This window comes from Colias eurytheme, chromosome 2 (genome assembly GCF_061535395.1).
Source record: "Colias eurytheme isolate Ceu_HAF_F1 chromosome 2, ilColEury1 Martin Lab GWU primary, whole genome shotgun sequence".
NCBI lineage: Eukaryota > Metazoa > Arthropoda > Insecta > Lepidoptera > Pieridae > Colias > Colias eurytheme.
Genome location: NC_142981.1, coordinates 3,700,353 through 3,720,988, shown reverse-complemented (window position 1 = coordinate 3,720,988; position 20,636 = coordinate 3,700,353). Strand labels below are relative to the sequence as shown.

At 36.4% G+C, this 20,636-nt stretch overlaps 1 protein-coding gene across 2 annotated transcripts; it reads left to right on the top strand.

The window, feature by feature from the left end:
• Positions 1-390: 390 nt before the first annotated feature.
• Rok (Rho associated coiled-coil containing protein kinase) lies at positions 391-18,000 on the top strand. Of its 2 annotated transcripts, XM_090111161.1 has the most exons (13): positions 391-976; positions 1,263-3,191; positions 3,512-3,672; positions 4,615-4,824; positions 8,790-8,980; positions 10,150-10,324; positions 11,207-11,364; positions 12,304-12,505; positions 14,517-14,785; positions 15,093-15,250; positions 15,761-15,886; positions 16,059-16,275; positions 17,237-18,000. In XM_090111161.1, the coding sequence occupies exons 1-13, from the start codon at positions 796-798 to the stop codon at positions 17,328-17,330; spliced, it is 4,071 nt and encodes a 1,356-aa protein (XP_089967287.1). In that variant the 5' UTR covers positions 391-795; the 3' UTR covers positions 17,331-18,000. The 2 variants fall into 2 exon arrangements, with proteins under 2 accessions (XP_089967287.1, XP_089967280.1); XM_090111154.1 differs by lacking the exon at positions 17,237-18,000 and having other exon boundaries at positions 3,482-3,672; positions 16,059-16,294.
• Positions 18,001-20,636: the final 2,636 nt, after the last annotated feature.

Here is a 20,636-nt window from a genome sequence, read left to right as displayed (position 1 = left end):
GACTTATAGCTTGACTTATAGTCATAATAAAGATAACAGAAAATAAACATATTACATATTTATTTTCTGTATTTATATTGTAATGTAATAAATATGTTTTCGGACCAATAAATTTAACTATCCTAAAATTTACATAAAAAGAGGCTATAGTGATAAGAAAAATTATTTGCAATGAACATGCACCCTTATTTAAGTTCATGTTTTAATAAAAAAAATATTTTTATTTCATCCAGCTATAAAATATTTACATTTACGTAGAACTTAGATCAATATTTTTAACTAATTAGTTTTACCTAAGAATGTTAAAATTACAAGTTCTCAAAAAATCAGTCGCCATTGCAAATTAGCAAATCGCAATGGCCAATGCATTGCTAACTTCAAGTTATTGTCCGATCATCGTTCGTCAACGAAGCGGTGATAACTTTTCATCAAATTTTTCATTTTGTTCAATGTTGTGCCAAGAAATAAAGTATATTTGTGTTTTTATACTCTTCCAATCAAATGGAACGTGCTGATGAATTAAATTTCGGTTTATTATGTTTGTAAACGTACATATGCTTTGTTGTGAGAACCACCTTTATCTGCTGTCATTCTAAGTTTGCAAGAAAATTTTTCGATAATGAAACATAGGTTGTTCACAAAACAGTAACTTGTTCATATTGTTTTCACAACACGACTAAAAGACTATCCAGCTGTTGATGTGTCGTTATGCGAATAGTGTTTTTCTTCGGAGTAGTGATCTGGAGAATGTGCGGTGGCGTTTAGTGTCTCAAGGGGTCAGAGACAGAGTTCAGCATGGGGACAGTAAAGGATGAAGAGCGTATGCGACGTCTACGTTTGCTGGAAGAGAGGCTGTGCGACCCTCGCTCAACCGGCAACGTGGACTGTCTGCTAGACACCGTCACAGCACTGATATCGGACTGTGATCATCCGGCCATTCGACGTATGAAAAATGTCGAAGCATACACGAGTAGATGTAAGTGCTTTTATATCTTATACAATATACATAACACATTTTTCATTCAGTGTTTTTATTACTTGAGATATTGGGGAAAGAAAAACTGCATGAAAATAATAAGTAAATATAATTGCCTTGATAGTATAGATTTTGTAAACAATCATAAAATTACTGAGTTTGTATGAGATTTTGATGTTATCATGATATATTATTCTATAATAAATTGTCATCTGACAATCTTTCAACAATATTTGTAGGTTATAACCTACTGATTGTAGCTTTGATAATTAATAATTTGTTGCAGATGAGGAATTTGCATCAGAAATAGTAGATCTGCGTATGAAAGCAGCTGATTTTGATCTTATTAAAGTAATTGGTCGTGGAGCATTTGGTGAAGTTCAACTAGTCAGACATAAATCAACTCGATTGGTATATGCTATGAAACTATTAAGCAAAGTAGAAATGATAAAAAGATCAGATTCTACTTTTTTCTGGGAGGAAAGACACATCATGGCACATGCAAATTCTGAATGGATTTTAAAACTGCATTTTGCATTTCAAGACCATAAATACCTGTATATGGTTATGGATTACATGCCAGGTGGTGATTTAGTTAGCCTTATGTCTAATTATGATATACCTGAAAAATGGGCTAAATTTTACACTATGGAGATAGTACTTGCATTAAATGTAATTCATGGAATGGGTTTTGTTCATAGAGATGTTAAACCTGATAACATGCTGATTGACAAATATGGCCATTTAAAATTGGCAGACTTTGGTACATGTATGAGAATGGGCCCAGATGGACTTGTGCGTGCTAGCAATGCTGTCGGTACACCTGATTACATATCACCTGAAGTGCTACAATCCCAGAATGGTGAAGGGGTATATGGTCGTGAATGTGACTGGTGGGCAGTTGGGATATTTCTTTATGAAATGTTAATAGGTGATCCACCTTTTTATGCTGACAGCTTAGTGGGTACTTATGGCAAAATTATGGACCACAGAAATTCTTTGCAGTTTCCAGATGATATAGACATTTCAAAAGAAGCCAAATCTCTTATAAGAGGTTTGTTGACTGACAGGGTAAAAAGACTGGGTAAAAACAGTGTAGATGAAATCAAGCAACATCCCTTCTTCATAAATGACCAATGGAGTTTTGAAAATCTTCGAGATTCAGTGCCACCTGTTGTTCCAGAATTGTCTAGTGATGATGATACTAGAAACTTTGATGACATTGAAAAGTCGGATGCCTTAGATGAATCTTTTCCTGTGCCAAAGGCCTTCGTAGGAAACCATTTGCCCTTTGTTGGTTTCACTTATAATGGTGATTATCAGATATGTGGTGGTCGAATAAAACCAGCCGATGTGGTGGATACAATTTCAAATAATCATATTAATAATGTGGGTTCTGAAGCTATACTTCAATTAGAAAAGTTATTGGAGAGAGAACGAGATTCAAGAAGGAAATTAGAAGATAGACAAGTAATGCTTTGTAATCAATTAGAAGACATGTCACAAAGAGAAATGAGAAACAAGAAAATTATCGCTGACACAGATAAAGAACTGGCTTTATTAAAACATGATCTTAAAGAAATACAACGCAAAGCAGAAATAGAAGCGGATTCCAGAAGAAAGGCCGAAATAAATTATAGTGATATAAAACGGCGTCTCGAAGAGGAGCAAAGTAAGAGAGTCAAGGAAATGAGTAGTTTGCAAATTTATAATGAAAAAATTAATGCATTGGAGAAACAATTAACAGAGATGCGCGAAAAATTGAAACAAGAATCTGAGGCAGCAGCAAAATCACGAAAACAGGCTGCGGAGTTAAGTGCAGCTCAAGCTGCGGCCGCTGCTGCGAGTGATGGTACGGTGGCGAGCCTTAGGGCGCAGCGAGACGCTTTAGAGAGAGAATGTGGTGCTTTATCTGAGGAGCTCGGTTCTGTCAAGGCTGCTAAGCAACGTTCGGACGCTTCCGTTTCTGAAGCTACTAATAGGTTAAATGCTGCACATTCAGAGCTAGAAAGATCATCAATGAGGATTAACCAAATATTAACAGACAATAGGCAGCTCTCTGAGCGTGTTTCTTCATTAGAGAAGGAATGCACTTCTTTAGCACATGACCTGAGAACGTCACAACATCTTTACCAACAAGAAGTGCGGGCTCATCAGGAGACCCAAAGATCTCAATTGCTTTCCAAGCAGGAAGCAAACTTGGAGCTAGTCAAAGGTAAGACTTTAACATTAATGTAAACTGTATTTATGTGCTAAAATCCCATTCATTAGAACTATGCTAAATAGAACATGGCAAGTTCCATTAAACTCCATTAACATTGTACCTTAATCATTTCCTATTTTGCATGCCTCAGGAACCTTGGAGAAAATATATACAGGTATTGTCCATTTGCTATGTAAGAACAAAATTTTATAATTAATCCATATCATTACATTATGTTTGCATTAGTTTATTCCCTTGTATAAGTTTTATAACTGAAATTTTACATTTCTCACGGTACTTAGACGTGGATCATGCGATTGTTCATCCAACAGCATTACAAGGCAAGTTGAATGAAGAGAAGACAGCAAGGCAGCGAGCGGAAGCTGGCTCTCAAGAGAAAGATCGCCAGATGTCCATGCTGAATGTAGACTACAGGCAGATGCAACAGAGGTTGCAGAAACTTGAGGGAGAACACAGACAGGAAAGTGAAAAGGTAATTGTTATTTGTGAGTAATATGGGGAAGTATTTTCAATTCATACATTACTTATTAATATACCACAAATAATACCAAAAATATATTTGGGTTAACATAATAAATAATATTTATTAACATATTTTAATTTTACTATTACTTTTTACATGATGAATTTTTAAGATCTTATTATTCGTATTATTATCTACATAAATGTTTTTATGATTTAATTGGATTTATACATATAAATATAATATAAATTATATGTAATGTGTTTTGAGTGTCAGCCCTGCATTACATGTTTATGATAAACTTAAGGAACTGCATGGAAATGATAATTGCTCTTTTTCCAAAAATGTACAGCATAAATTTTACCGAAATGTGGTTCATACCACTTGGTTGTTTGTGGCTTGATTGATTAGGAATGATCCTTTCAATCTGCAGCCATAAGCTACACTCGATATGATGATATTTATTGACCAAGCAATTTCTTGTTCATAAATGCTAAACAAATAGAATACAAAACAGTTGCAAGTGCAAATAAATATGTATAAATTCATGCAATCTTTGTATTCGGAGCTTCGGAGCTATTTTATAGCACTATATCTATTATAAAAAAAAATGTACATCTATCATACATACATACATTTTACATAGTGCATATTACAGTTTCTTAAAGTTGAACGTTTAAATCTTTCATTGTACATATTGGTAATATCTATACTAATATTATAAAGCTGAAGAGTTTGTTTGTTTGATTGTTTGTTTGTTTGAACGCGCTAATCTCGGGAACTACTGGTCCGATTTGAAAAAATATTTCGGTGTTAGATAGCCCATTTATCGATGAAGGCTATAGGCTATATATGATCACGCTAAGACCAACAGGGGCGGAGCAATGCGGGTGAAACCGCGGGGAACAGCTATTTGGATATAAATAGATAACAAAAGAGTGCATCCCGCAGGTGGCTGGTTTACAAGCTGCACTAGAGCAAGAGCGCGCGGCCCGCCTGTCCGCCAGCTCGGAGACCGCCGCGGCGGAGAGCGCGGCCCGCGCGGCCGCGGCGGAGCGCGACGCGCGCGCGCGCGACCTGCACGCGGTGCGGTCCGCGCTGCACGACGCCACCGAGAAGCTGGCGGCCGCCAGCGCGGAGCGCGACATGCACTACGCGAGGGTGAGTGCGAGACTGTGCAACGGGCTTTATGCTATGTTTTACAGGTGTTCGAGTTATGTATTCTGCGAGTCCCATTTAGGGCCGATTTTTCAATGCTTGGATAAAACTTATTCGTCGAATAATGTATAAAACTACCATTTTAAAAACGTATTCTAATTGCCCGTATTTGGCAGTTTACGTGACATTTTAATATTATCGTGTAATACTTTATTGGACGGATAAGTTTTATCCAAGCATTGAAAGATCGGCCCTAAGATAACAAGAGTTTTTGAAATTATGTCACTTCTAGTAAATTAAAAGCTTTCGTCTGCTATTATATGAACAGAAAAAATGGAATGAAGTACAAGTGAACTAAGCGTTATGAAAGAATTTCAAACTAAATGGCCCCTATATGACAAGTTTCCTTATTGTTACAGTTATTTCCCTATGTTTTTGAGGAAATACTTTAAATTGCTTCCTTGGTACAGAAATTTCTTTATATTTTCTTCTTTCAATATTTCATTTTTTGCTTATAGTTGCATTCTTGTTTGGCTACTAGAACAATAACGTTGTCACCGATCACCAGGTGACGCGTTTGCCCCGCAGCTTTACTGTGCATAAACGAATAAATAAATATACGGAGAGTTTAGACAATTCAATGAGCAAATAAACATTATTTATAGTTATTACATTAGAGATTTTCTAGGTTTTTAATTATGTAGATTTACTAACGAATGACTTCATACATTACGTTTGTTGTTAAGTTATAAAAACAACTAGTTCTATCATATGTTATTATGTAAATAAGCTTATTACATTCTGCAATAAAGATAACATCATCAATGATAGAAAAATGATCCTTGTTGCTTCTTCGCATTAATGTATAGATTTCGATAAAACCGAGAATTATTTTTAAACGAAACTTTTGTATCGAACAGCTTCTGATTACGTCATATTATCTTTTTATTCTAGGAATTCAATTCTTAGCGACTCAAATTTATTTCTTTGTTGGCACGTAAACGATGCATTTGTAAAAAAATAAAGATGTCAGCAATTAATACGATTATTTCATAATCGGTTGCGCTTTTAGTATTCTATGAATTAATAATAGTCTCATCACGCCGAAAAAGACTGTCCTTCGCCGTTACGACACACTGACTCACTGTCCAACCGGCATATTCGACACACACAAACAAACATTTACCTTATATGCAAAATACCATGCGTGGTACGTCAAACAGCGGTTACGTGTAAGTTCAAGTCATTGTTATAATGAAATATTATCCCATTACAGGGAATGTCGTTGATGTTACACTTAAAATTAACACGAATCCTGAAAGTGACGAAAAATTTGCGGCATGTTTAATTATTATACGGTCGATTCAATGGAATTAAATCTCAACAAATCGCATTGCATTGCAGAAACCATAAAAATCAAGTCAATAACTTGCTGATTCTAAATTCTATTTTTGTTAACCTTTGTTCGATTATGTCTTACTGCGGATAATATTAATAACTGAAAAATTTTCCAGCCGTCTATATATTATAACACTTCTATTCTTATTTGCGTTGATCTTTCATAATATTTGTCACAATGTTTTTATTTCATCAAAGCAATCGACCATTAACTCATCTGTTTTATTTTTTTATTATTAATGGTTATTTAAATTAAAGAAACTTTGGAGGCATTAAAAAGCAATTACTCAAACTACCAAATATAATAATTGTTTACGATAGGCAATTGAATTATGTCTAGCAATAATTTCTCAAGTCAATTGAAATGCATGTCACTTGAAAATATGTCTAACAGATATTGAGATAACACATTGCATGCCGTAGTATGCGTTGTTTAATTTGTGTTTGCAATTAGTCAAGCGATACCCTTATCTTACGGAGAAAGTACATCCGAAGTATTCCTGCCGACTGACAAAAATGATGTAGTGCAGTGTGCAGGGGTCACATGATATGCCCACTGTGTCTGTGACCTATTAATGAAATACTATTTAATTAGCTATGTAATTATATTTGTGTTAATTGCGATAGTTGCGTCTCATTATTAGCTACTAATAGAATTTTAAATCAAATTATCAAGGCGTTCTTTCTTGACTTCTTTCATAGAATAAGTACTCTTAGTTCTTATCGACAAATTCTTCTTGGAATTGGGGTTATTTTTAACATGATATCTTGATCTAGCAGATTTTTTGTATTGTTTGCAGTTAATTTTCTTAGTAATCGAATTCCCAATGTGTCCATCGTACTTCAATGTACTATTTAATAAGCTGTTTTTCTCGTGAGCCTCATAAACATTTTCAATCCTATCAAAACATTCTCTGGCTGTAGTGTTGATAAACACAATAATTGTTCATGTACATTGAATAAAAACAAATTTGTTCAAGTACACATTGCTTTATTCGTAAATCTTTAATTACGACATTTAATTTAAATTTGTGTTTATACGGAAATACAAAGATCAAACTAATTGAATATAATACAATATTCGCGTACATCGTTATTTCTATTAATTTCTCGTTCTCATTTAACATACATCATTGAACTAACGAGGCAGGCCAATAAAAATCTAACAATATCGTATAGTTGAAAAGGAATGTCTGTAATTTCATTTCCTGCTCATCTTGTCGCGATATTATCATAGAATCAAGTTTATATTTACATAATACGTATTCTTATTGTGTTCAATTTGTTCTATGGCGTTTATAAAGTTGATATTGAATTACACAAGCATGACATTCAACTGACTAAACAATCGTCATCTTAATTGATAAAAACACTCCAACAATGCCGCGTCTATTTTTATTAACTGTTGCGTTTCATTGAAGATGAATTTTTATTGAATAGTTTTGTATTTAAGCAATGAAGTGAGCTTGTTTGTTTTGTAGGTATAATGAATTTAGTGAATTTAGGATTTCTTGTGACAGTAATATTTTAGTTAATTACGTTTTTTTATCTCATTTATTCAACCGATAAAAGAAGACATCGAAATACATATTCCTTTAACTATTGTAGTTTCAATTTTCAATATTTTATCTACTTATATGATATTATGGTAGAGTAAGAAAGGACACATTTTCTGTATGTTTTTTTCTATATTCAGTATGGAACATTTGTACACGTTTTAAATAAACGGAATTGATTATTTCTGATATATAATGTTAAGGTTAATGCACATTGGATAAGTATAAAATTTTAATTGGGTGTTGACTATTGAGATAGTTGATTGATATTGCATTCCTTCAGATTCGCGTGTTAGATGAGAATGATTTTTAAACAAAATTTAAATGATAATTTTTAGTTGTTATGCTTCACGCTCGGCTTAGCGTTTGTTCACATCAAAATTTAATTTGTAAGAAAAAAAGAAGTCAATGAACCGTCGTTACGCAAGATATTATTTGACGTATAAGATATATCTGATAAAAATAATTCTAAAAGGAATGATAATTAAAGCCTTTGCCTTTTGACCCGTCTCGTTATATTATGTTTTCGTTGACCGTTAAATAATTCCAAATGATGGTCATAATTGTACGAACCAACATTTATTTTATTTACTTTTTTTTCCTTAATATATCTCACTAATTATGTTTAAAGAGTCTTTATTCTTTAAAACATTATACGATTGTATTTGCGATATTTAAGTTTTGATTTAACTATTAGATCATGCATATACCCGGATTTGTTTTTCACAATTACCTATATGTATACAGTAAGTGCATAACACTGGTGTTAATAACCTAGGAATGTCACCAGGAATAATTATTAAGTCTATTAAGATATCTATGCAGGGTTGCTTCATATCTATCGACTTTGTATTTTTCCGAATATGTTTAATGGGCATTCGCAATATGGTTTTCTTATCTAAGATCCCTAATCAGGGTTAGTTCGTGTATTTTTATATTTTTTGTATTTTTCCGAATATGTTTTTCGGATATTCCCTATATGTATTTCGCTATAGCAAAGGGTTTATCTTGCAGAGCGAGGAGTTACGCTCCCAGCTCGAGAGCGAGCAGCACTACTGCGTGATGTATCGCACGCAGGCGAACGACGCCCGCTCGCAGCTCGACGAGAGCGCGCGTGCGAACCGCGACCTCGAGCAGGAGCGGGCCAGTCTCATGCATCAGCTGCAACTGGCCATCGCCAGGGCGGACTCGGAGGCGATTGCCAGGTAAGGCCTATTACAGATTAGGTTTCAATTTTCACAGGTAATTTGAGAGGTGTAATCGGGTAATTAGGACTCTTTGTCATGGTGGAATTCAGTTTATAAATACGCTTGAGATAATTTGAGATTCGCCTAATTCTCCAAATAAAGGGCATTGAAACTTTCTGGCATATCAACCCGGCCGCCATTTTGATTTTTTTTCAAAATCGCGGCGCACGATTAAAGTTGTATGCATGGATAGAGGATACATAGACAAACAAAAAATGTCTAATATCATAGTACCCTAAAGCGTCACGTTACCGAGATATTTGGAGGTAAATATTCACTTATGAGTACAACGACAAACACTAAAAATTGACTTATTACGTGTCTATATGCATAATATTATCTCCAAATAATCACTCCCAGGTAGATTATTATTAATTAACAGTTTATTAGAAGAAAGTAGGTACATTCATTACATAAAAACATACATACATTACATAAAAATGTAAGTAATGTAATGAATACCTAATTTCTTCCTGTAATAATAATAATCTACCTGGGAGTGATTATTTGGAGATAATATTATGCATATAGACACGTAATAAGTCTATTTTTAGTGTTTGTCGTTGTACTCATAAGTGAATATTTACCTCCAAATATCTCGGTAATGTGACGCTTTAGGGTACTATGTTATGAGACATTTTTTGTTCGTCTATGTGTCCTCTATCCATACATACCACTTTAATCGTGCGCCGCGATTTTGAAAAAAAATCAAAATGGCGGCAGGTCGATATGCCAGCGTCCATACAAAAAGTTTCAAACCCCTTTGTCATTCCAATTATGAACACAAATACTATGTATCTTGCCAATAGGAAGATCCTTTAAATATGTTTGTTTTGAAAATCTTCCTCTTAAAACGAGTCAAAACAACGAGCAATGCATGAGTGCGTTTACTGATTCATAATTTAAATATGCCCATTATACTTTCAAATTTCAAGGTCTTATCTTAGATTTAAGAAATTGTTTCAGTCCTGTGCCATCATCTGGACACTTTTATTTTGGATTATGTCTCTCTACATCTATCTTCTCTTTTGTTGACTCAATTATATCTTTTTTGGGACAAGCACCATTGGTAATAAGCATTAACAATGTGTATAAATTATGTAACTAACAAGAGTATCTACCCTCAGGTCAATAGCGGAGGAAACGGTCGGCGAGTTAGAAAAGGAGAAGACGATGAAGGATCTGGAGATGCGCGAGGCGCTGGCGCAGCACCGCAGCGAGCTGGCGGCGCGCGACGCGCTCGTGCAGGGGCTGCGGGACCGCGACCACGAGAACCGCGCCACCATCGACCTGCAGCGGAAGGTGATCTCTATGTGCTTTTAGTGCGAAACAGTTAGGAGACAAAATGGCTATCTTATCTTAATATATATAAATCTCGTGTCACAATGTTTGTCCTCAATGGACTCCTAATCCACTTAACGGATTATAATAAAATTCGCACACCATGTGCAGTTCGATCCAACTTGAGAGATAGGATAGTTTAAACATGTAGGTACCACGGGCGAAGCCGGGGCGGACCGCTACATGTATATTTCTGTAGGGCAAAGGTTATTTTAAAGAAATTGCTTTTGAGCGGTCTTTATTTTTGTCATGTATCTCCATAAATCTAAATTCTGTTAAGAGTAAACTGTTTACAAAAAAAAGATGTGTCTGACTTGCATCTCGGGACGAGACAGGACGGACGTCAGAAGTGATAACTTAAAATAATATAACCGATTTGAGAAAATATTGTTGCACGACAATATTGTTATCATTTCAAAAAAAAGACGTGTGGCACTCGGGGACTGCCGCGGTAAAGCTATTGCGCATGCTATGCCTTCAAGCCACACCTCCGTGCCCGTCGGAGTGGGGAGCGTGAGGTTTTTTCGTTACGCAATTTCTGGATTCGGTCCCCGCGCTCAAGGCCCGCGATAGAAGCTATGCAACAGCTTTAAAAAAATTGGTTGTTTGTAAAGTAGGTTTACGATCGAGATGCTTACGTCATAACGTCTTATTGGTGGCAGCGCTCGAGATGAGACGGGAGATCGGTCCGTCTCTCTCTTGTTATACCTGTGATCGCGCTCGTGAGGTTTTGGTGTGACACAAGTTTCTGAACATGTCACCCGACTAAAATTATTTTAAAAACGTTATCACGTCAAAAATAAGCAATGAATATGGTTTTAAAGTAACTTATAACATTGTCAGGAGGTAGACGAGCTCCGTCGCAGCGGCACGGCGCTGGCGGAGCGCGTGGCGACGCTGCAGCGGCTGCAGGACGACGTGGACCGCCTCAACAAGAAGCTCAACTCCGAGATCATGCTCAAGCAGCAGGCCGTCAACAAGCTCGCTGAGATTATGAACAGGTACGTAATAGCTTGATAGACTATAAGGAACGTTTAGTTGGGAATTAACTGTATAAGGAAATTTTGTTGTCAGAATCTAGTGTAGTAAGAAAAGATTATTTTTAATGCACGGATAAAGTCTATTTCAAAGATTAGACAATAAAGAAAAGATAGATAAACAAAATTAACATAATATAACACATATAGAAGACAAAGATACATTGAGACAAAAATATGTAATAATGGCGGTCTTATTCCAGACTACCATCTATATATATATAAATAAAGAGACACAATTATAAGGAGTCAAAAAGTCTAATGACCTCTTTCAATTATTGTCAACCAGAATTACGAGAATTTGAATAATCAATATTCTTGATTACATACTTGATTTAATTTTGAATTATTAATTCTATATCAGACGTAATGTCCGTCCGGTTCTGGCTTATGGCAATTTTTTGCATAAAAATAAAAAGGCTCTTATTTCGATCTATTAATTAATTGAATTATTTCAATTCAATGCATAAAATTTCTACAACAAGTTGTTTCACAAGTCAACATAAAAACTGCTTTAAAGCCACAGAGGAATTTATAGTTGTTCTGGTTTAGTTGAAAATTTTTGTCATTATGCATCAGCTGCTTCGCTCGCTTTGTCTAAAACTTAATAAATTATATACTAAAACCTTCCTTGAGAATTAATCTATCTATTAAATAAAACCTCATCAAAATCCATTTCGTAGTTTTGAAGATTTAAACATACAATAGGGACATAGGGACATTGAAAGCGACTTTGTTTATACTTGATTTTTATTATTGTAAGCTTCGCACTAAACCGCCGTCTTGTATTCGGTCCACAGGAAGGACATGAACCCAGCGTCCACTAAGAACATTATGTTCTATATAGTAATTTTTATCATTGTAAGCTTTGCACTAAACCGCCACCTTGTATTCGGTCCACAGAAAGGACATGAACCCGGCGTCCACGAAGAACAAGAGCAAGATGTCGGTCCGCAAGGACAAGGACTACCGCAAGCTGCAGCAGGAGCTGACGCGCGAGAAGGAGAAGTCCGACCAGCACATTGCGAAGCTCCAGCGGGACCTGCAGGAGTCCCAGCAGCAGCTGCTTGAGGAGCAGCAGACTAGGCTCCGGCTGGCTATGGAGGTGAGGGACTTGTATTGACGTGACAACGTCTTATAAATTGGTTTGCCGGGTGACACTTGAAGAAACTGCGTTACGCTCCGCTCACGTTATGCGCTCACAATGAGAGCGAGTGAGAGGCACGCGTTCCTTCCACTCGGGCATGGTTAGCCCGCCTAAGAGCGAGAGAGACAGACATAAAAAGTCGTTGTCACGTAAAACTTTCGCCCGTATACCGACTTTACAGGCAACCAATTTTTTTATTATCAACTAGCTTTCCATTCGCAGCTTCGCCCGCGCAGTCAAAGAAAAACCCGCATAGTTCTCGTTCCCGTGGGATTTCCGGGATAAAACCTATCCTATTTCCCAGGTTAAAAAGTAGCCTATGTCCTTTCTCGGGTATCAAATATCTCTATACCAAATTTCATGCAAATTGGTTCAGTAGTTAAGGCGTGATTGAGTAACAGACAGACAGACAGAGTTACTTTCGCATTTATAATATTACATAGTATGGATTCTATACAGAGTGAAGAAATAGACGGTAAAAAAGTCGGTACAAAGATATTGTATGGGTACAATCGGCCTTAGGGCTATAAGCCATTTCTTTCTGCTTTTTTTTTACATGCTAACTTTTAAATATTTCGCCACGTGACCTTTTAGTACTCTTATTTATTTTTCCAAATATTCATATCTCTTATTTCACAAAATGTTGTTAGATATATTGTATAATAACTTACGGAAATATGAATGCACTTAACAAATATGTTATATGTTAATTAGGTATCACTTTAATTACAAATAAAACAAAAATAAAATTGAATTGTATTGCATTCAATTTAATTACAGTTTCCGTACTACGTAATTATCAATACGCAAATAGTAGATCGGTCTCTTTAATCATTACCATGAGTCATTACTGTTATGGTAATCGAGTGTATATTAATATATTCCATAGTGATTTACGGCGTTTAGTTTCATTCATTAGTCATATGAAAATTTATTACTTCCATTATCAATCAGCCGTGTTCAAACAATATAGGAAACCTGGTTTACTCTATTAGTCACTAATTAATTAATTTATAGATATTTATTTATTTAAATTGTTTGTTTTCGTTTTAATTTAAATTAACAGGAGAAGTTATTTTAGTGTTATCTCATTTATAATTGTGGACTAAATTAATTTTATATTAAACTAGCGGTCCGCCCCGGCTTCGCCCGTGGTACATGTTTACGTTTTCTCTACATAAGAACCATCCTCGTACTTCAAGGAATATAATAAAAAAAGAATTATCGAAATCGGTTCAGCCGTTCTCGAGTTATGCGCTTACCAACACATTTTGCGATTCATTTTTATATATAAGAAGATTTACCATTATGATATTCTTTAAAATAAATTACATTATGCATGTAATTTTTTACACGCTTTATATTAGCTTCACCTGTATGTTTGTTTGTAACCGACTTCTTTGGGCGCGATTTTGACCTACTTTAAACGGCCAGATTTCCTTCAATCTTTGTAGATTTATTGAGGACCGATGACAATACACTATAATTTGATAAAATTTTCTATTTTTTAGTTCGGTTTTCTATAAAAAGCGTGTTTTTTAGTTTTTTTTTAAACTATTATTATTTATAAATTGTCTAAATTGACATTAAAAACTTAAACAAACAGCTGAGAATAAGTGGTCCATCTTAATCATCTTCAATGTTAATTTTAAACAATTTTATAACAATTTTCATTGTATCTCAGTTACTTTTTATATTAAACATAAAACAATTTTTGTGTTCGTAACTTATTGTACTTAAAAAAAGACGGGTTGCACTCCGGGAGTGCCGGCAGAAGTGAAAACTTGATTATTAACGTTCAGCATGTTTGATATTTTGGAATGGTATCCGTTTTACGCATGCTAGGGCTAAAAAAAAAAGTCCGTGTTACGCTTTTTCGATCAGGCCACGTGTCCTGACGCGAGTTTAAGATTTTATACCCAACGCCGCTAAAGAAGTTTTCACTTCAAAAACTCATTCAAAATTCCAGGTGGACAGCAAAGACGCGGAAATCGAGCAGCTCAAGGAGAAACTCGCTGCTCTCACGAGCGAAACAGCCTCACAGTCGTCCGCCGACGCGGAAGACGGGGAAACCGAACAGACCCTCGAGGGCTGGCTCTCTGTGCCCTTCAAGCAGAACATACGCCGCCACGGGTGGAAGAAGCAGTATGTCGTCGTGTCCTCCAAGAAGATCATATTCTATAATAGCGAGAACGATAAGCAGAATACCACGGATCCCGTGATGATATTGGATTTGAGGTTGGTTTGTTACATTTTTAAATTATTGTTTGAATAGTCGTATTTTGATATTTAATTGTACAACTATCGTACCCGTCTGTGGGACTCAAGTTAAGCGCGATCCGATGCGTAACACGAAAAATATTCACTATACCACAATAAGAAGAACTATCATTATGAGCTACATAATAGTAATGCCAACTTCAGCCCAGCTAATAAGTCTGGGGATTACTTACATAAAATGAAAAGTATCAAGTAAATCACATTTGTTTTAACTTTGAGCAGCTTGAAACACAGAAAACTAACATCCAAATATCCGTTTTTGCAGCAAAGTGTTCCACGTGCGCTCAGTGACGCAGGGCGACGTGATCCGCGCGGACGCGAAGGACATCCCGCGCATCTTCCAGCTGCTGTACGCGGGCGAGGGCGAGGCCCGCCGGCCCGGCGACGCGCAGGAGCAGCCCGCCGACGGCGCGGAGCACGCCGGTACGTGTGTTGTACTTTGGATGTGTTGTACTTTGGGGAGTGTTGCACTTTAGAATTGCTGCACTTTGGAGATGCTGCACTTTGGAGTTGCTGCACTTTGGAGTTGCTGCACTTTCTAGCTGCTGCACGTTAGAGCTGCTGCACGTTGGAGTTGCCGCACTTTGTTTTGCTGCACTTTGTTTTTGCTGCACTTTGGATTTGCTGCACTTCGGACTTGCCGCACTTTGGAGTTGCTGCAATTTGTTGTGGCTGCACTTTATAGTTGCTGTACTTTGGAGATGCTGCACTTGTAGGTGGCTGAAATTTAGTTACTGCTGACAACAGTAGCTGCTCTGTATAACTGTTGCACTTTTCAGTTGCTGCAGTTAATACAAGTTTCACTTTAGGACGTAAAAAAACTATTACTATTTGTGTAAAATAAACTGAAGTGGTGTTGAAGCAGATTTATTTTATTCAACACGACTTTATTTATTTTGTTTCATTTTTATAAAAAAAAATGTAAACTTACAGCAAACACAGTGCAACACAAGGGCCACGACCTGGTCAGCATCACGTACCACATCCCGACCGCGTGCGAGGTGTGCACGCGCCCGCTCTGGCACATGTTCCGTCCGCCGCAGGCCTACGAGTGTCGACGTGAGTTCACATTTGTAATATCTAAGTTTACTTTATTTATTTTTTTTTGCAAATTAGTCTGTCATTTCTTTTTTTCTACACTTGAACTCTATTTCAATGCGTCTGCAATATTTCGGACTTGATTATTTTTTTATGATGTAAATTTGAATGTTTTTATGATGTTCCGGTTCAGGTTGCCGCATGAAGGTGCACGCGGAGCACGTGACGGAGGCGGGCGGCGAGGGCGTGGCGGCGTGCAAGCTGCACGCGGACCGCGCGCGCGAGCTGCTGCTGCTGGCGCCCGCCGCCACCGAGCAGCGCCGCTGGGTGGCGCGCCTCGCCCGCCGCGTGCAGCGCTACGGCTACCGCGCCGCGCACACCAACCACGACCTCACCAAGCTGTCGCCCAGGTAACTGCGCGCGAGCTGCTGCTGCTGGCGCCCGCCGCCACCGAGCAGCGCCGCTGGGTGGCGCGCCTCGCCCGCCGCGTGCAGCGCTACGGCTACCGCGCCGCGCACACCAACCACGACCTCACCAAGCTGTCGCCCAGGTAACTGCGCGCGAGCTGCTGCTGCTGGCGCCCGCCGCCACCGAGCAGCGCCGCTGGGTGGCGCGCCTCGCCCGCCGCGTGCAGCGCTACGGCTACCGCGCCGCGCACACCAACCACGACCTCACCAAGCTGTCGCCCAGGTACAGTACGGTTCAAACTTAATGGCGACTCGGAACATCGTACGATCCGACGTTTAGGGCCCTGTGCGCATCCGCACTCGCACCTGCACCTAACTTCCGAACCGCCATTATGATTGAATCGAATTGAAACTGCGCGCGCGAGCTGCTGCTGGACAACCACTTTCGATCGTGTTAAAAGTGAAAATGAACTGAAAAAAAGTTAACATGGACAGTGTTTTCAACATGCGATTTGCACCTCACCATCAGTAATTCTTCAAACTCGAATACCAATGATGATAACAATGATAAATTCAGTCGTTCTGAGTTTATATCATTCCAATAAAAGTATCAATTCATCTAATAAAAATGTGAAAAAAAAAATATATAAAAAAAAAATTGGTTGTTTGTAAAGTAGGTTTACGATCGAGATGTTTACGTGATAACATAATGCAGAGGCAGTGCTCGAGATGAGACGGGAGATTGGTCCGTCTCTCTCTCGTTATAACTGCGATCGCGCTCGTGAGGTTTTGGTGTGAGACAAGTGTCTGAACATGACGTCACCCGACTAAAACGATTTTAAAAACGTTATCACGTTAAAAACAATTCATAACTTTCTTGTATCTGATTGTAAACTTACGTTTACATACTCTTTCTAATTAAATTAAATTTACATTATCACTCAATATACTTATTTTTTTCCAGGGATTCAATGCGGTCGAACTTGAAGGTAGCGTACATGAACGCTTCGCAGCGCAGCTCCACGCTGCCCGCTAACGCGTCGCTCCCGAGACAGTGACTCGACTCGACCGATACAACCACCAATACCAACCAATACCAATTAAATCAATATCAATTATACTACTTAGGGCTAATTTTTCAATCCTTGGTTAAAACTTATTCGTCGAATGACGTATTAAACTACCATTTTAAAAACGTATTCTAATTGTCCGTATTTGACAGTTTACGTGACATTTTAATATTATCGTGTAATATATTATTGGACGGATAAGTTTTATCCAAGCATTGAAAAATCGGCCCTTAAAACGGTCAGGATATATCAGGGTTTCATATGTATGAACCCGCTCACGAGGAGTCACGACTCCATTACGAAACGACCTTAGTTCAATTTAAGACGATTCCGACGTGGCCTACGACTATTACTATAACGTAACTCTCTGGTGCATATTAAGGCCTCACGTTAGACTTAGGCATATTTAAGTCGCATTTTTTAATTTCATTCAATCGTTATTACCTTATGATTATTATTGTTACGTCACCGTTACGAAAGAAAGTTTAATATTTTAAGATGTGTATATACCAGTTTACCTAGTCCATAGATTTCATCCGTCGTCCAAATTTTTGTCCAAATTTATTATCAGCATTATCGCTGTGATAGTTTATTTCATGTACTTATTTTGTTTGATTTTTGTACTAAATTTAGTTACTAAGTATAGATCTGAAGATGAGAAATTTTTAATTAATTTTTTAATTTGAATTAAAATTTATTTGTTTAGATATTTTTTATACAATAATAATGGAAAAATTTTGATTATTTGAATTCATAAAAAATACTGGACATGAATATAGCTAAGAAAGCTTTATGATGATATCTTGTACAATTAGTGAAAAACGGTACATTAAACATTATAAGCGTCAATTTTAAAAAGAAAAGACTTAATTCTCGTTTATTGTTCATGACACTTGCTCATAATATGTTTTCTATAATATATACATAAATATTACTCAACAAATTCAAGCTCCCCCGTTTATGGGAAATATGACTTAAAATATATGATTATATGAACTTAAATTAAATGACAAACTCCTCAACATTGGAGATCAGATCGTAATGGAATTTTTTGGAAAGTATATTTTAACGTTTCAATTTCTTGTTTGCTTTTGTAAATATAAGTAGTTACATTTGTGTTGATATTATGACAATTTTGTATTTTTTCTTATTTTATAATATTATGTAATATATAGGTATGCGTTTGGAAAAGATAGGTTTTTGAAATTGTTGGTGCGGACTTGTGCTTTAAAATGTTTTGCAAGCGAGTTACTATCGGGAAAGCTTAGCTTTGAAAGTGGTTCGATAAATACACTCAAATCTCACAGAACTATTCGTGAATGTAACATATGACAATATAATTGAATTATAACCCCACTATAACATATATTTTTATACAGTAGCTCGGTCACTTACCTATTTATCTCGTAGTTTTAGACGTTTTGTAAATATGAAACGAAAGAATTGGAGATTCATAACAGTTTTACGCGAGACTGATGGTCAATTACCATAGCTATGATTCAATTGAAAACCGCATCGCGTAAAGTACACATTTTTATTATATACGTAATCACTTGTAATATAAACACATAAGCCGATGGGAATTGAGTAGAATTTATTAACAGAAGTGCACTGGTTATGCGACAGCAGCTGCTGTTACACCCATGTCCGTGTATTGATTATTATACAAGTGAATATTTGGGCACAATATATAGATTAAGAACATTGAAGTCACTCCTTGCTACGTGCATACTAACGAATACGAGTGCCATAAGTGTTACTGAAATTTCACACTTTGCTCAAACTGAAATCTTCTCATTCGAATGAGTAATTAATTCGAACCGGTAATATTTTGTTTTGGTCCTACCAAAATAATGTTATCGATTGTTTACAATTTTAAAATCAATTTTTTGATAGAATTCGAAAATTAGTCCGTTAATAAGGAAATAACACTGCCTAAGCGTACTATGTAATAATTTTTTGCCTTACAAGTTACAGTGAAAGCAATAATGTCTTTACGCTTTGAATTTTTGCGAAGTATATCATTTTGGATAAATGGGTGCCAAATTGTTTTCAGCGTGTCTCCGTGCCCTTAAACCATTTTTTACAAAGAAATTAATGTACAAATGTAATGTGTATTTATTATAATAACTATTGGGCTTACGCATGGTTGTGTAAATTAACACCAATTAAGTGATAATTAAGTTTATGTGTCAAATAGTGAATTACCAATGTGTACTCTTGTTATAATCTTTAGTCGTGATTTTTAAAGTACAAATCAATTGTTGAAGTACACTTTGCGGATTTGATCACCTCTTCCTTTTGTGTTCAACTTCTTTGTTTTAAGCTTTGGCTGAACAAATAGTGACGTTGGTAAACTTATTGTTCTGATAATGAAGGTGATTTAAGCCATTTAAGTGAAGTTTAGTAAACTCACTATTTATTGCAATCAAAGCTAATAAGTTAATGTTTTTTAAATAAGAATAACCGAGGAGTGAAATAGAACTGGTATCGAATGCAGGGAACGCTTAAGGCGGGGCAGGAAGCGGGCTCGGAGCTGTGATATGTGACGTCGCCAACACCCGTGGTGCTAATGAATGCTGGCCTCCAACGCATTGTTGTTACTGTGCTTCTCGTTAAATGTTAAATTTGCCTTTTTATTGCTCTACAAACTGTTAACATTCCTACATAAAGCTACATTGTTTTGTTTACTTTAGTTTTATGTCGACTCGAGTTATCTTCTGTCGCTCGATCAGTTATCAGCTTCTATATTTTATAGGTTAAGCTCAGAAGCCTCTATCGTCGTTTATCAAAGCGCTCGTTTGTTGCAAATTTACGTACTTAACACCTAAATAAATTGAAGTTTCACCGTAGTATTTTACGCTTATTTTTTGAGATGCATTTTTTTTTAAATTTATATAAGGGCAGCTATTGCATTGCTTATGTCATTCCATCATGTATCGTTATAATATATTTTTGTTATGCAGTTTTCGATATTTTTTGTTGCCAAAGAAATTTTGGAAATTAACAAATTGAGGTGATGTTTGCATTTTATTTGGAAATATATCTTACTTTTTGCTATCAGACTATCATTCAGAATAATTATTTTTAATGCATAATTATTATATATGTCGACGTAGTTGCCTGACATTTTTCGGGAGTATTTTTTATTAGCAATGGATAAGGTGGCGGTTTCAGAAATACTCCCAATTCGTCGGCAGTCTGTAACATGTTAATACCGAACAATTAATTAATTATAATCGTCATTCTGTAAATTATTTATTATTAATATTAATATTGTATTACATCTATCGT